Raw genomic sequence first — 14,295 nt, 5'->3', positions numbered from 1 at the left:
GAAGAGGCTGTCATATGGCAGGCTTTAGGATGGTGTATATTTAGGGTAACCCTTCCCCTAAACTAGACTAAATCTCAGTTGCTTTATTGCTCAACTTTAAAGCATATCCCCTGCCTTTTATTTTTTTTTTTTAACTTCCAGAGAATTATTTTGGCATGTTAGATTATTTCACAGGGATATTATATTTGGCTAAAAACGCATTTCTGAATAACCGTTATTTTGTCTGCCCATATAAAAACAGTTCTGATTTCAAATTGTGGTTTGAATTAGTGTTCGGTTTTTGTGGAGAAATATTCAGAATCTCTGATGGGAGGAAAATCAGGGTGCTTAGAGAAAAAGAGAAGTCCATAGGGACCTTTGAAGTCAGAATTTGACTTTCTTTTCTAAGCCTTTCCTAGTTAGTACCATTCTTCCAAGCCTTCCCTCCAAATTCTGAGCGTTTTTTGTAGACTTTAATATCAGAATTTGTTTAAACTACTACTTGAATTTGAAACAGCCCTCTGCATGCCTGCAGGGATATGCAGAGTTATCAGTTTTCTATCACATTAGTTTAGGACTAACTTGTATTCTGATGAGTTTAAGAAATTTTTACCCTATTATTTTGGCATTAGGATGTTTTGATCTTACCTTTCAGAACAGAGATTTTAATCAAAATTATACTGATACTAATGAATTTCATCAAGAAAATATCTTCGACTTGAACTTTATTTATTTTATTTTTTTAAAGATTTTATTTATTTGACAGAGAGAGAACACAGGCAGGGGGAGCAGGAGAGGGAGAAGCAGGCTCCTCGCTGAGCAGGGAGCCTGATGCAGGGCTCAGGAGCTTAGGGTTGCGCCCTGAACCAAAGGCAGATGCTTAACCGACTGAGCCATCCAGGTCCCCCAACTTGATTTTTATTAAAGATTTATTTATTTATTTTGTGAGAGAGAGAAGAGGGGGCCGAGGGGGGAATGGCGGGGGTGGGGCAGAGTGAGAGAATCTCAAGCAAACCCCCTGCTGAGCGCAGAGCCTGATGCTGGACTTTGTCCCACGATCCCAGGATCATGACCTGAGCCAGAATCTAGAGTCGGATGCTTAAATGACTGAGCAACCCAGGTGCCCCTTGATTTGAACTTTATTAAGATAGATTTTTTTTTTTTTAGAATTTTTTAAATTTATTTGTCAGAGAGAGAGAGGGAGAGAGAGCGAGCACAGGCAGACCGAATGACAGGCAGAGGCAGAGGGAGAAGCAGGCTCCCTGCCAAGCAAGGAGCCCGATGTGGGACTTGATCCCAGGACGCTAGGATCATGACCTGAGCCGAAGGCAGCTGCTTAACCAACTGAGCCACCCAGCCGTCCCAAGATAGATTTCTTGATCTGTTTTTATAGAGCAAAATTAAGTTTTTCTAGATTATTTTATTAAAATTTTAATCAGAGCAAAATCAACTCTTTGCTCTGTCAGTTATACTCTGAAGATGTCTATCATTCAGTTTTATCTTTCTTTTTTAAATAAGAGACAGTATATTATAGTGGTTACATTCTGGTTATGCTCCAAAGCAGTGCTATCCAATAAAAATATAATGCAAGCCACATGTTTAGTAGCCATGTTAAAGCAATTGAAGTTAATCTTAGTCACATTTTATATAGCTCAGAATATTATTATTTTAATATATAATCAATATAAAAATCATTAATTTGGGAAGAAAGTAAATGGAGATCTGAGAGGAAGGGAAAGTGGAGGTAAATTTGACCTCTGTTTCTCTGCTACCTTTCCATGGTGGGGGAGGATGAAACAGAAGACTCTGCCCATCGTTACTCTGGCTCTTCCTGTAGTCCATGAGTGGGATGGTTAATTGAGAACATCGACAAGAGATTAATTTACTTGCTGTTCTTCCTCCAAATAGTTGAGAATTCTACTTAGATTCAGAATGTAGTAATAGAAAGGGCCCAGATAGCAGCATGTGTTCATAGTATATACGTGCATGTTAAGAATCTAAAATGTCTTTTACTGACTCAGATTTTATAGTAATCTTGTTCTCTCTCTCTCTCTCTCTTTTTAATGTCCAAGCTTAAATTCCTTACTGGAAAGACAGGAAAGGAAACGTTTGTAGTAGATTTTCCGAACACAAACCTTGCTTTTATAATATGGTTATGGCAACCATCTCTATTTTGGTAAAGTTAGCCTATAAATGAATTACATTTTGCAATTTAGATTTTTGCAATTTAGAAGAACCACAAGCCATTGCAAACCGTTAAACTGGACATTTTTGTATATACATTTAGTACTTTAACGGAATAGTAGGCATTGTGCAAGGGGGACCTGGCTAATCTGTAGGGTTCAGAGAAAACTTTGAGGAAGTGACCTATGAACGTAGATGTGAAGATGAATAGGAGTTAATAAGTGTCCCGATGGAAAAGGGCTTTTCAGGTAGAAGAAAAAACATGCAGAAGTCTTGTAGTAGGAATTGAGAGGCCAGAAATAAACCATATATGTCTGCTCAGTTGGATTTCAACAAAGGTGCCAAAAGAATAGTTTTTTTTTTCAAAACGTGGTGCTGCAACAGCCGGGTGTCTTACATGCATAAGAACGAAATTGATCCCTTACCTTATACTGTGTGTGTAAATTAACTCAAAATATATCATAGACCTGCATTTTAGAGTTATATTTATAAAAAAATCTTAGAAGAATACACAGGAATAGATCTTCGTGATGTTGAATGTGACTCTGCAAGCACAGGTAACAAAAGAAAAAAGTTGAACTTCATCAAAATTAAAAACTTGTACTTCAAAGGATAACATCAAGAAAGCAAAATGACAACCCACGAATGGGAGAAAATATTTGTGAGTACTGTATCTGACAAGGGGACTTGTATCCAGCTACCACCAGTAAAATGCAGCATAATTCAAAGTCTAGTTTTGTGGAAAGAGGTCAGAGTCTAGTGTTTGGATTGGAGTATTTCTTGATTTGAAAAGTAGAGCTCTGCTGCAGAGCAATCTCTTCTCTTCTTTCAGAACCAAACTTGTAATCTAGCTTGGATAAGCATTTACTTCAGCTCAAATTATCCATTTCTGAGGTGACAGGTACCAAAACTCCATGGGTCTGGCTGAGAGTTCCTTTGTCTGGAAATAGTTGGCCCTATGGCACGGTCGGATTTATGAACAGGGTATCTCCTGTTGTAATTCTAGACTGTGCCTGTAACACTGCTTGGATTCCAGCTGTTCCAACAAGATTTTACAGATTTTGCTGCTTCTTTAAATAAGAATTATAAAATGAAGTAGTCCAACATTCTTCTGAATTAATCATAAAAGTTACAGTTATCTTGATTAGTATGTTAGAACCAGTGATCTGAATTGGGTTTTACAACCTGTATACCTCAGAATACTCTGTCCTCTGAGCTGCATCCAGAGCCATGCTCTTAGTTATATTAAATACTCTTCTTTGCTCACCAAAAACCAGAGTCCAGCCAGGAAAATGGAAAAAGGAAAATCTAAAATTGTCCTTTCCATTTCTCCCCCATTAAAGAGAGGCTCTGGAAATGTTTTATGCAAGGAAGCAGTGGTGAAAAATCTCTTTTTTGCTTTTAAGTTTCTGAAGAGAATGAAAACCTGTTTTTGGTGTTTAAATTTTCTGTTAAAGAATTGAATACTTTATTGGGGATAGACTGTGTGAATAAAAGCGTACTCTGGCTGTTGGGTAATTTCTATACCAGGAAGCCCAGTTCCTGAACCAAAGAAGAGATGGAAGTCATTAAATATTACTAATTAGAATAAGTGTATATATTCAAAATTTGTGGTGAAGATGTTATAAATCTCATTGTATATTCATCCAGGCTATTTTAATCAGTTAATGATTATTTTTATTCACATGTTTTAAAACAGATGAACTCCGACAAGAAATGCTGGATGATGTACAAAAGAAATTGATGAACTTAGTAAACAGTACAGAAGGAAAAGTGGACAAGTATGCTCTTTTTAACTTTTATATATTTTATGGAGACTACCTTTACAGGAAGAACAGCCGCTACATGTAGATGTTTATATGCGATTAAGTTTTTAAAAGCCTTTTCTTGTATGGTGATGAAATATAGGTCATTTTCGTGAGGAGTCTGTAGAATAACTTCTCTCGATTTTTTAAATGGATTTTTCCCAGCTCAAATTCTTTTTCTTAAAACCATACGGAAGAATTAAAACATCACCATGCTAGGAAGTACCTGAAATAAAAACTTTTATTCTTAGCAGTCTTTCTAGCTCCCTCTTGCTGTCCTTCAATGAACGTACCTTGCTTCAGTGTATTAGGTCTGGAACCTAGGTGTATATGTTAAAATATCATTAATATTTTAAAGATTTAGATATTACTAGCAAATTTGTAATAAATGTGAGTGGGGAACTGTGAGCATACTTGTGGTGAAGCACGAGTGCTGGCCTCACCATTCGAGGTGAGGAGGGAGACATCGGGAGTGTCTTAAGGCAGAAGCCAGACAGACACTGAGTGTCACTGAGCACTGTCTCAGGTGGTCGATTCGATGGGAGAAAACGAGTGGGCGATAACGGATGTTGTAAAAGGTACGCGTTTTTAGATTGTTTGAAATGTCTTTGTTTAAAGTTGCCAAGAGGTTTTCTTTTTAAGTATTCCAAAATATTTTGTTGTTCAGTGTTTTTTGGTAACTTTTTAAAGTATAATTAAATACCTATATTTTTAATGTGGTTTACACTAAATACGGGGGTAACTGGGATAACTGTTGAGTTAGCCTGAGCTGTTCTTTATTTTCACAGAGTCCTAATGAGAAACCTCTTCATCGGACATTTCCACACGCCCAAACATCAGCGCCACGAGGTGCTACGGTTAATGGGAAGCATCCTGGGTATTAAGAGGGAGGAAATGGAGCAGGTAACTAAACGATGGAAAGCCATCCTGAATGTGTTTATAACTCAACTATGGCAGCCCATAAAATTGTCTCCTTTTACTCTATATTATACAGCTTTTCCATTTTCTTGGTAAAGTGGAAATGGACCAGTTCATACTGGTGAGGAATATGGATATAGTGACTGTGGATATGGATATACGGATATGTATCTTCATATAGTGAAGAGGTGGATTTGTTCAACTTGTGTAATACTAGCTTTGTCACTTATAAGCCACCTCTCCTATCAAAATGCTGACATTTGGAGACATGACTGTCTTCAACTCTGATTTAGTGCTTGGGATGACATTTTATTGTATTTATAGCTTCTCTCAGTAGGAGACATTTACTAGGAATTGGGCTTGAAAAGCATAGTGTGCTACCACTGAAATCAAGTAAAAGTAGTTCTTATTTTTTTTCTTTTCTTGTATTGGTAATATTGTCCTGTTTTAAAATAATCTTTCAGTTGCTTCACGAAGGTCAAGGTGGTGTTACCAGGTGGATGACTGGGTGGCTTGGAGGAGGATCAAAAAGTGTCCCCAACACGCCTCTGAGACCAAATCAACAATCTGTGCTTAATAGCGTAAGAGCCAGTTTTATTCTTGCCCCGAATAGGAGTGGTGAAATGATTGTGTGTCACATGCATTTGCAAAAATCAGATTTCTTTTTTAGATTTTTTTTATTATACAGCCCTTTTATTTTGGGGTTGTGGAAACTGAGATCCAGAGAGGTGATTAGCTTAAGGATAATAAGCCAGTTTATTAATTACAGTGTAATATATTTATTTATTAACATTATTTATTTATTTATTTGATAGAGAAATCACAAGTAGGCAGAGAGGCAGGCAGAGAGAGTGGGGGAAGCAGGCTCCCCACTGAGCAGAGAGCCCGATGCAGGGCTCGATCCCAGGACCCCGAGATCATTACTTGAGCCGAAGGCAGAGGCTCAACCCACTGAGGCACTCAGGTGTCCCTGTTTATTTATTTTTAAGGATTTTACTTTGGTATTGACAGAGAATACAAGCAAGGGGAACAGCAGAGAGAGGGAGGAGCAGGCCCCCCACTGAGCAGGGAGCCCAGTGCAGGGCTTGATCCCAGGACCCTGGGATCATGACCTGAGCCAAAAGCAGATGCTTAACTGACTGAGCTTCCCAGGTGCCCCAATAAGCCAGTTTAAATATTTTGTTGCATTTATGTTTTATTCTAGCTTTTTATTTATACAGTACTTTTGTTTTTCACAGTATTAGGTACTTTTGTATTTGATCATGCTATAGGCACAGAGTCATTTATCTTACTACTAAATTATTATGAGATTCTTAACGAAGGTTTTACTTTATGCATGTGTGTGTCTGGTCATTGAGCACTTACTGAGCACCTGCTGTATACCAGACTCTCTTCAACTTTGGGGATACAGCAGCAAACCAGAAGACAAAGTGCCTGCCCTCAACAAACTTAGATCCTGGCAGGAGGAGACAGTTAATAAACATGAACACACAGTGCCTGGTAGTCTGAATGAACAGTAATACATTGAGTAAGCTTGGGGGCACCTGGGTGGCTCACTCGGAAGGACATGTGACTTTTGATCTCGGGGTTGTGAGTTCAAGCCCCATGTTGGGCATAGAAATTACTTAAAAACTAAAAAACTTAAAATAAATTGAGTAGCTCTGTGAATTAGAATATGGAGTTTGCTTCTTTATTTTACTTTGTTTTTTGTTTTTGTTTTAAAGATTTTATTATTTATTTGACACAGAGAGACATAGCGAGAGGGGGAACACAAGCAGGGGGAATGTGAGAGGGAGAAGCAGGCCTCCCGCGGAGCATGGAGCCTGATGTGGGGCTCGATCCCAGGACCCTGGGACCATGACCCGAGCTGAAGGCAGACGCTCAATAATTGAGCCACCCAGGCTCCCCTACTTTGTTTTTTAATAAAGAAGAAACTGAGGGCGCCTGGGTGGCTCAGTGGGTTAAGCCGCTGCCTTCGGCTCGGGTCATGATCTCAGGGTCCTGGGATCGAGTCCCGCATCGGGCTCTCTGCTCTGCAGGGAGCCTGCTTCCTCCTCTCTCTCTCTCTGCCTGCCTCTCTGCCTACTTGTGATCTCTCTCTCTGTCAAATCAATAAATAAAATCTTTAAAAAAAAAAAAAAAAAAAAGAAGAAACTGAGGCTAGGTAACATACCCAGGGCTGTTTGAAGATTAAAAATATACCTTATTTTAAATCAGATGGCATGAAACTTACTTTAAAGGAAAGTTCTAGGGGTGTCTGACTGGCTTAGTTGGTGGAACAGGGGTGGTGGGTTTGTGCCCCATGTTGGGTGTAGAGATTACTTAAAAATAAAATCTTTAATACTACATTATTTTAATCTGATAATTGGTGAGTTTTTGCTGTATTCATTGACCAAATATTACTGTTTAATACTTGTTTTTTATATTGTGTTTCATGTCCACGTAAACAGTTACTAAAATGACTTAAGATTTGGATGTCCTAAGTGCCATTGATGGCAAGAAATCTCAGTGTCATTGGGTAGCTAATTATGACTAAGTTCTGTAAGAAATGTTGTCATCAAAAATATTGATTATATTGCTGAAGGTTTTAGTGGATAAACTTAACTAAAGCACTAGTAGTTTTCATAGTTCATAAAGCTTAATTATAAGGAAATGATTCAGAAGGCATGATTAGTTTTTTTATATTTAGAGTTGCTACATTTTCTTGGTTGTAGTGAGTAGAATTTAATATCTGCCTAAAATAACCCAAATATTTCTTTAGTCTTTTTCAGAACTTTTTGTTAAATTTCTGGAAACAGAATCTCATCCATCTGTTCCACCACCAAAGCTTTCTGTCCATGATATGAAACCTCTGGATTCACCAGGAAGGAGAACAGCAGTTACAAATGTACCAGAAAGCTTTAAAGGTAAGACCAGATACTTACTTTTTTATAATTTAAAAAATTTGAATGTTTAATTTATGATTGTTTTACAGTGATCTTAACTAAATTTTTAGTGTTTTTGAAAATGTGCAGTGACTTCTTCCAAAATTCCAATAAAGCTTTAGATTTTGGCTTCATATATTCTGTAGCAATCTGATATTTAATTAGCTTAGATTAACCTAAACAATATGAAGTATTTTTCCTTTGTATATTGGAATAATTCTTCTCTCTACATAAGCCACTTGGAATTATTCTTGGAAGTGCTGGTGAACCAGTATACCTTTGCTTGGTCACCTGTTTTTCTCTCATACTAATTAATGCTGCTTATTGCTAAATTAGAGTTGAAAGTGTAGTTTATGTTCAGATTGTGTCAGTTTCTGTTACAAATTTTTTTTAAGATTTTATTTATTTGATAGAGATCACAAATAGGCCGAGAGGCAGGCAGAGAGAGAGGGAAGCAGGCTCCCTGCTGAGCAGAGAGTCCAATGTGGGGCTCAATCCTAGGACCCTGGGATCCTGACCTGAGCCGAAGGCAGAGGCTTTAAACTCACTGAGCCACCCAGGCACCCCTCTCTGTTAAAAATATTGCTGTGATGAACATCCTTGATAAATTTTTGCACACATCATTAATGTTTCCCTTAAGATAGATTTCTGAAAGTATAATACCTACATGTAGACATTTCTTAAGAATTAAAATATAATGGCAAATTACCCTCCAAAAAAAAAAAAGTGTAGTTTATAGTTAGAGGAAGGTTTTTTTTCCTGTGAACATCTAAGTGTTACATTCAATAACCAAACCTTGGTATGTTAGTAATAATTACAAGAGCAGTTTAGTAAACTGGCTTAGACATCCAAGAATATATTGACGCATTCTTATACCTTATACTTGCCTGGAAGCAAATGGTTTCGTTGTTCTGGGATCTGTATGTATGGTTTTCTATCTCACTAGGTTATAAGGGCCTTACGAGGGAATTACGTCCCCTATATTATAGACATGCAGTGACTTTTCTTGAGTTGAAAAGGAAGTATAATCCATTAAACAATAAACATTATTAGAAAGTCTCTCTTTTATTTGAAATCTTTGTATTTTAATATAGACTAAAATCTTTACTAGTTGGACTGTAAAGGTGTGTTATATACTCTTAGGCTTATCTCATATCAGATACTTAAATTTGGATAAAATATTAAAGGATTTATATTTCAGAATTTTAAAAAACTCTCTTAAAGTCTAATTTAGCTGAATATTTCTATCTTCCTGAACTTTTATATAAAGAAAAATGGCAAAACTTGTTTTGATAAAAGGTTTGGCTCCTAAATTCAATAAAAGCTCTTCACTTTATCTAACAGCTATAGACTGTATACTAAAAACACTTCATTCTTGGGGTTCCTGGGTGGCTCAGTTGGTGAAGGGTTTACATTCTGCTCAGGTCATGATCTCAGGGTCCTGGGATTGAGCTCCACATCAGGTTCCTTGCTTAGCGGGGAGCCTGCTTCTCCCTTTCCCTCTGGCACTCCTCCTGCTTATACTCTCTCTCTGTGTCAGATAAATAAATAAAGTCTTTAAAAACAAACAAACAAAACCACATTTTTTTCTTGCTACACTAGGTCATAGCATCTTCAGGTGGATTCCAAAATTCATTATGGTAACGTCTCCTACTCCCTGTCCTCCCTTCCCCCTCCATACCTTCTGCTTCTTCCCTCTCTTCTTTCCTTTTCTCTTCCTCTTATCAAGACATGTGCCCATCTTGGTTTGGAATGATCAGAGACAAAAGCCAGTGATGTTCGGAGCTGGTACAGGGTTTACATTAAAAAACAACAGCAGCACCAAATGAGCTTAGTCTTTAAACCTGGATTTGGAAGTGTGTGGCAAGGGTCAGAGCTTACTGAGGAGCACCGGAAGCTTTTCCAGAGTTTGGAAAGTTACCATTTAGAGTGAAGGAAAGCTTGGGAACCCAGGGTCCTCAACGTTGAGTTGATTAGATGAATTTGTCTCAGTGCTTTCTTTGTTTTAGAAGCTTTTTTTTAAATTTTTGGTGGTACTTGTATCTTAGGGAGTTAGTCGTCTTGGGTAATAAAGCAGAATTCTAACCACCAGGACATTAGAGCATTAACAGATACCTATTCCAATAAAAAAATGAGTTTCAGCATACCTTGATAGAGAAATAATCTAACAGAATTGTTTCAAACCTTTGTATGTCTAAAAAAGGGTCAGGTTTTTCTTTGGTTAAATTAATATTAAACTTGATTTTTATCACTGTGGATTGGTGCCAGTTTTTTTCATGGCCCTCATAATTATTGGGGGAAAAGGAGTTTTCAAGTCCTTCAGTCTTTCAGGTGAGTAGTTAGAAAATATACATCGTAACGTAGAAAACACCACCTGAAAAGCCGTCATTAAAATAAGTGAAGTTCATCAGTTATATAACTAGTATTTGAGTATCAAATAATATTAATGTGTTTAATAAAGCGTTCGTGTGCATACAGCTCTTCCTCCCTCCCGTTCTTTCTCCATTCCTCTCGCTTCCTGTCTTGTCTTTTTTAACCCTTTTTATGTTACAGACCCTGCTTAGGGGGTCCAGACCCAGCAGCATAGGAATGAAATTTATTTGGGGGCCAAATCTAGGAACCTAAAACACATGTATAGTGTTAATTGATAATGTATAGGAGACTGAATAACTTGCATTTTATCGTCTAGATACCACAGAATCCAGATCTGGTAGAAGAACAGACGTGAATCCGTTCTTGGCTCCCCGCTCTGCGGCTGTGCCTCTCATTAACCCAGCTGGACTTGGACCCGGTGGGCCCGGGCATCTTCTTTTGAAACCCATCTCAGATGTGCTGCCCACATTTACACCTTTGCCAGTGTCACCTGACAACAGCGCCGGAGTTGTGTTGAAAGACCTTTTAAAGCAATAGGTGATTCCCAAGCCAGAGACAACATACGAAGCACTTTAAAGAAACCGCAAACACTATATGTATGTACTCTCACGAAGTGGCCTTTCAGAAAAAGTCATGTATTTGTTTGCAGTTGTATATTCTCTAAACTTAATAAAAATATTATTTTTGCGTTTAGAAATTGCAGGTGTCACAGAAGGAAGTATTTGCTATATTACATGCTTTTTTTCCTTCTCTGATTTGACCTAATTTAAGCTAGAAACATTTGATCTTTCATCTTAATTTATAAAAAGAAAAATATAAAGATAAAAATTTGTAGTAGCTATATATCAGCTCTTTATCTCTTTGATTTTCAAGCTCATTTAAGCTAGAGTCATGTGGTTTATCTTTTAAAGATAATCAAGAAATTTACAAAAAGGAGAAAATAATAGTAGTGGCTTATCTGTATGGTGCAAACAATTGATCTGAAGCATATTTGGGTCATTTTGTTTTCCCCCCTTAAGCCCTCCTGAGAGGACTTGGTGTAGACAGGCCAACAGCAGGGTTGTCCTGGGAGATCATAGGTGTCCTGAGGTGGAATGTGCGTGTGTTTGGTTCTTTGCGGTTGTATCACACGCGTGGATTGATGTGATCAGTGCTGCGGTGCCCATGCAGATACCCAGCAGTTTCGTCAAGCCTTGGGGCTGCCCTGCTCCTCCTTCCTGCCTGTACCTGCCTGACCCCGGCAACCACTGACTGTTCTCCAGCTCCGCAATTGGGTCATCTCAAGAATGCTGTGTAAATGGACTCAGGCAGCATGTAACCTTTGTGAGGGGCTTTTTCGCTCAACGTAATTCCCTGGAGACCCATCCTCATTGTTACATGTATAGTCATTTGTTCCTTTTCACCGTTGAGTACATCCGGTGGGGATGTGATTTAGTTTAAAGAGCCAAGGTATCTTTTTAAAGGTATCATCTCAAAACCGTTTGCTCACACACGTGCGCACAGCTTTCGTGTAAGTGTTAAGTCAAAAACAGCTGTGCTCTCGTACCTACAGTTAGCAATATCACTGAACCGGAGACTTCCTGCCTCTGTCTGGAGTGGGGTGGAAGAGGTTCGTTGATCTGGGAGTCCCCCATTCTCATCCTCGTGGTCACTGAGGGTAGTGATGTCAACCCCACCAGCACTGGGTGTTCGCAACCTAAGAGAAGGGAGTAGTACTTTAATTTTTCACAAACCCATCCTAAAAAATCTTGACCTGGAACGTCATTTTATCAGGATGTTCGTGTTTTTATTAGTCGTTGGGAGTTGTACATTTATGCGAATTTTGTAAATTTCAGTATGCCTTGAAAACAGAAACATCTGTATAACAAGGAAAGGTGAAAATAATACTAATCCAAATATGTAAATAGGCCTGGCCCCGACCAGGACTCAATTTGTTTATTTGTAAATTTTGTTGTAACTGTCTACTGTATTTAGATTGGAGAATTAGAAGTCTTCATGTATGGATGGGTAAAGCTCGTTTTTTCTGAAATGTTCAGTAACCAAGATGTCGCTGCCTCAGCATCACCTGTCTCCTGAACTAATGTATTTATATATATATCGCTGTTCTTTGTTCAGTCCACTTTAAAAGAAATTGTTGTACAGGTTCTATATTAGAACTGTCAAACTGCCTCATTGTCTGTTTTGCCCATTATTATTTCTCTGCGAAATTATTACCCTTAAGTTTTATACGATCCTTCCAAAGACGCTTTCACTGGCCATCCTAAATTATGTGCTGCTTGCCATTAAAGTTTCATTTCAGTGTGGAGCATCTGAAATAAAAGTTTCTAAGTTGGGAAAAAAAAAAAAAAGACACATGATCATTTTGAAGAGAACATGCAAAAAAAGTTTCATCTTTTAATTTGAAAAGGAGATGTATGCTACATATTTAAGTGTAGCATATCATCATATTTTAAAGGCCATTGAGGACATTTTGAGCATCTCCTTCCTGCCCTCCCCCGACCATAGTTTCATGTAAGTTTGAAAGCTGTTATGGTGGATTGCACATCTAAACATCACAGCCTGTCCTTTCATGGCTGCTATTTAAATAAGTATGTGACCTTGTCCTCAAGCTGTGGTACCTAATGTTTCAGTTGTATCATAGCTGAAACTATAGCTCACTGGTATGTACACCAAGTGTTTGTTGATCTAAACCAGGCATAACTCATATACTTTTCTGAAACCAAGTTGTGTCAGAGATGAGACATCTGCTCAAGGAATCTTCAGTAACCATGCAGTGATGAAGCATATAATTGTTATGTTAGGAATAGGACCTGGCAAACGGTATTTTTACTGCAATATTTTAACTACAGTACTTCTACTGTTTACTTCTCTCTAAACTTTGTGGTTGAATTTTGCTTTAGCTGCCAGTTTTTCACAACATTCCTAATGGTTTTCAACTGCTATAATATAGTAGAAAAGCCATCCAGTCATTGAATTTGATTTTAATATAATCCTGTATCATGGTTGGTTGAGTTTTAGTCCCTGGCATTATCAATTTTTCAAAGAAAACAAAAAAAGGAAACAAAACCAAAATAAGAAAAACGTGGGGGAAAAGGAATGACTTTCTTAAAACCAGCCAATTAAAATATTAATTATCCTCTGCAAATAAAGCCTCTCGTTTATTTTAACCTTTGAATGGTTAATTGCAAAGGGGAAAAGACTCAAAATAGTTACCCCATCAATAGATGGAAAACAAACTTCATCTTCAAGGTTAGGGGAGTGATAAGATTTAGTGGGGGAGTGCCAGTATGTGTCAGACTTAAAGCATTTGAATCTGATTTTTCAAGCCAATAAAGTTTTCCATATATCAGTATTTAAAATGTCTTCCATCCACAAAAATTGAATATTGTAAATATCAAGTATAACTGATAATTTATTTTATATATTCCTATGGAAAAAGTAATGGAATTTTAATGTTCTGACATTTGTGATTATTTGCCAGTCTTTACTTTTTAACTTATTAAGGTTTCTCTAATTAAACTTGATAAGTTGTCCTTTGGTTTTTAGGGAAAATACCTAAATGTGGGGAATTTACAACCCAACCTTAATACTGGGCTGTGTTTTATAGAGCTAAAGTCAATGCATTTCTGAATTTCTCAGGAGCACTGCAAGGCAAAAAAAAAAAAATACTCCAAATAAAAATGATATATGTAAGTTGGCAATGTCTTTATCCACAATAAAAAATTTTTTTAGCAAACAGCTGCTGACTTTTTCTTTAGAAGGGGGAGAAATGACTTACACATGTTGTTTGTAGCAGCAGTTGATGGACTGTGGAAGCTAAGGTCTTCAAGCGCTCACGGGATGTTGCCTTAGGATGCTGTGTGAGCCTTGGAAATGTTAATATGAATAATTGAATAGATTCCGAAGATTTTGCATGAAAAGAGGATCTGAGAGATTTTATCCAGCCTTTTAATTTTCTTTTGGAGGTAGTATGCATCATTGGGCTCTTGGTTTTTCAGCAAGATCATCTCAGTTATGTCTTCATCTTTTCTGAGATGTGGAACTTGAGTATTTTTAACAGCGCATGTGATGGTAGTATTGGAAGGAGCATGGTTTTTAAAGCTGGGACTTGG

At 37.6% G+C, this 14,295-nt stretch overlaps 1 protein-coding gene across 2 annotated transcripts in view; it reads left to right on the top strand.

Annotated features, from left to right (window-relative positions):
• TRIP11 (thyroid hormone receptor interactor 11) overlaps window positions 1-13,921 on the top strand; it is a 68,523-nt gene extending 54,602 nt beyond the window's left edge. For both annotated transcript variants that reach the window (XM_044231232.1, XM_044231231.1), the window contains exons 17-21: window positions 3,863-3,944; window positions 4,757-4,871; window positions 5,351-5,467; window positions 7,648-7,792; window positions 10,500-13,921. In XM_044231232.1, the coding sequence (XP_044087167.1) occupies window positions 3,863-3,944; window positions 4,757-4,871; window positions 5,351-5,467; window positions 7,648-7,792; window positions 10,500-10,720 (680 nt within the window). In that variant the 3' untranslated portion in view covers window positions 10,721-13,921. The remainder of the gene's footprint in view (window positions 1-3,862; window positions 3,945-4,756; window positions 4,872-5,350; window positions 5,468-7,647; window positions 7,793-10,499) is intronic.
• Window positions 13,922-14,295: the final 374 nt, after the last annotated feature.

Source organism: Neovison vison, chromosome 13 (assembly GCF_020171115.1).
Source record: "Neovison vison isolate M4711 chromosome 13, ASM_NN_V1, whole genome shotgun sequence".
Lineage (NCBI taxonomy): Eukaryota > Metazoa > Chordata > Mammalia > Carnivora > Mustelidae > Neogale > Neogale vison.
This window is presented reverse-complemented; position numbering and strand designations above follow the sequence as displayed.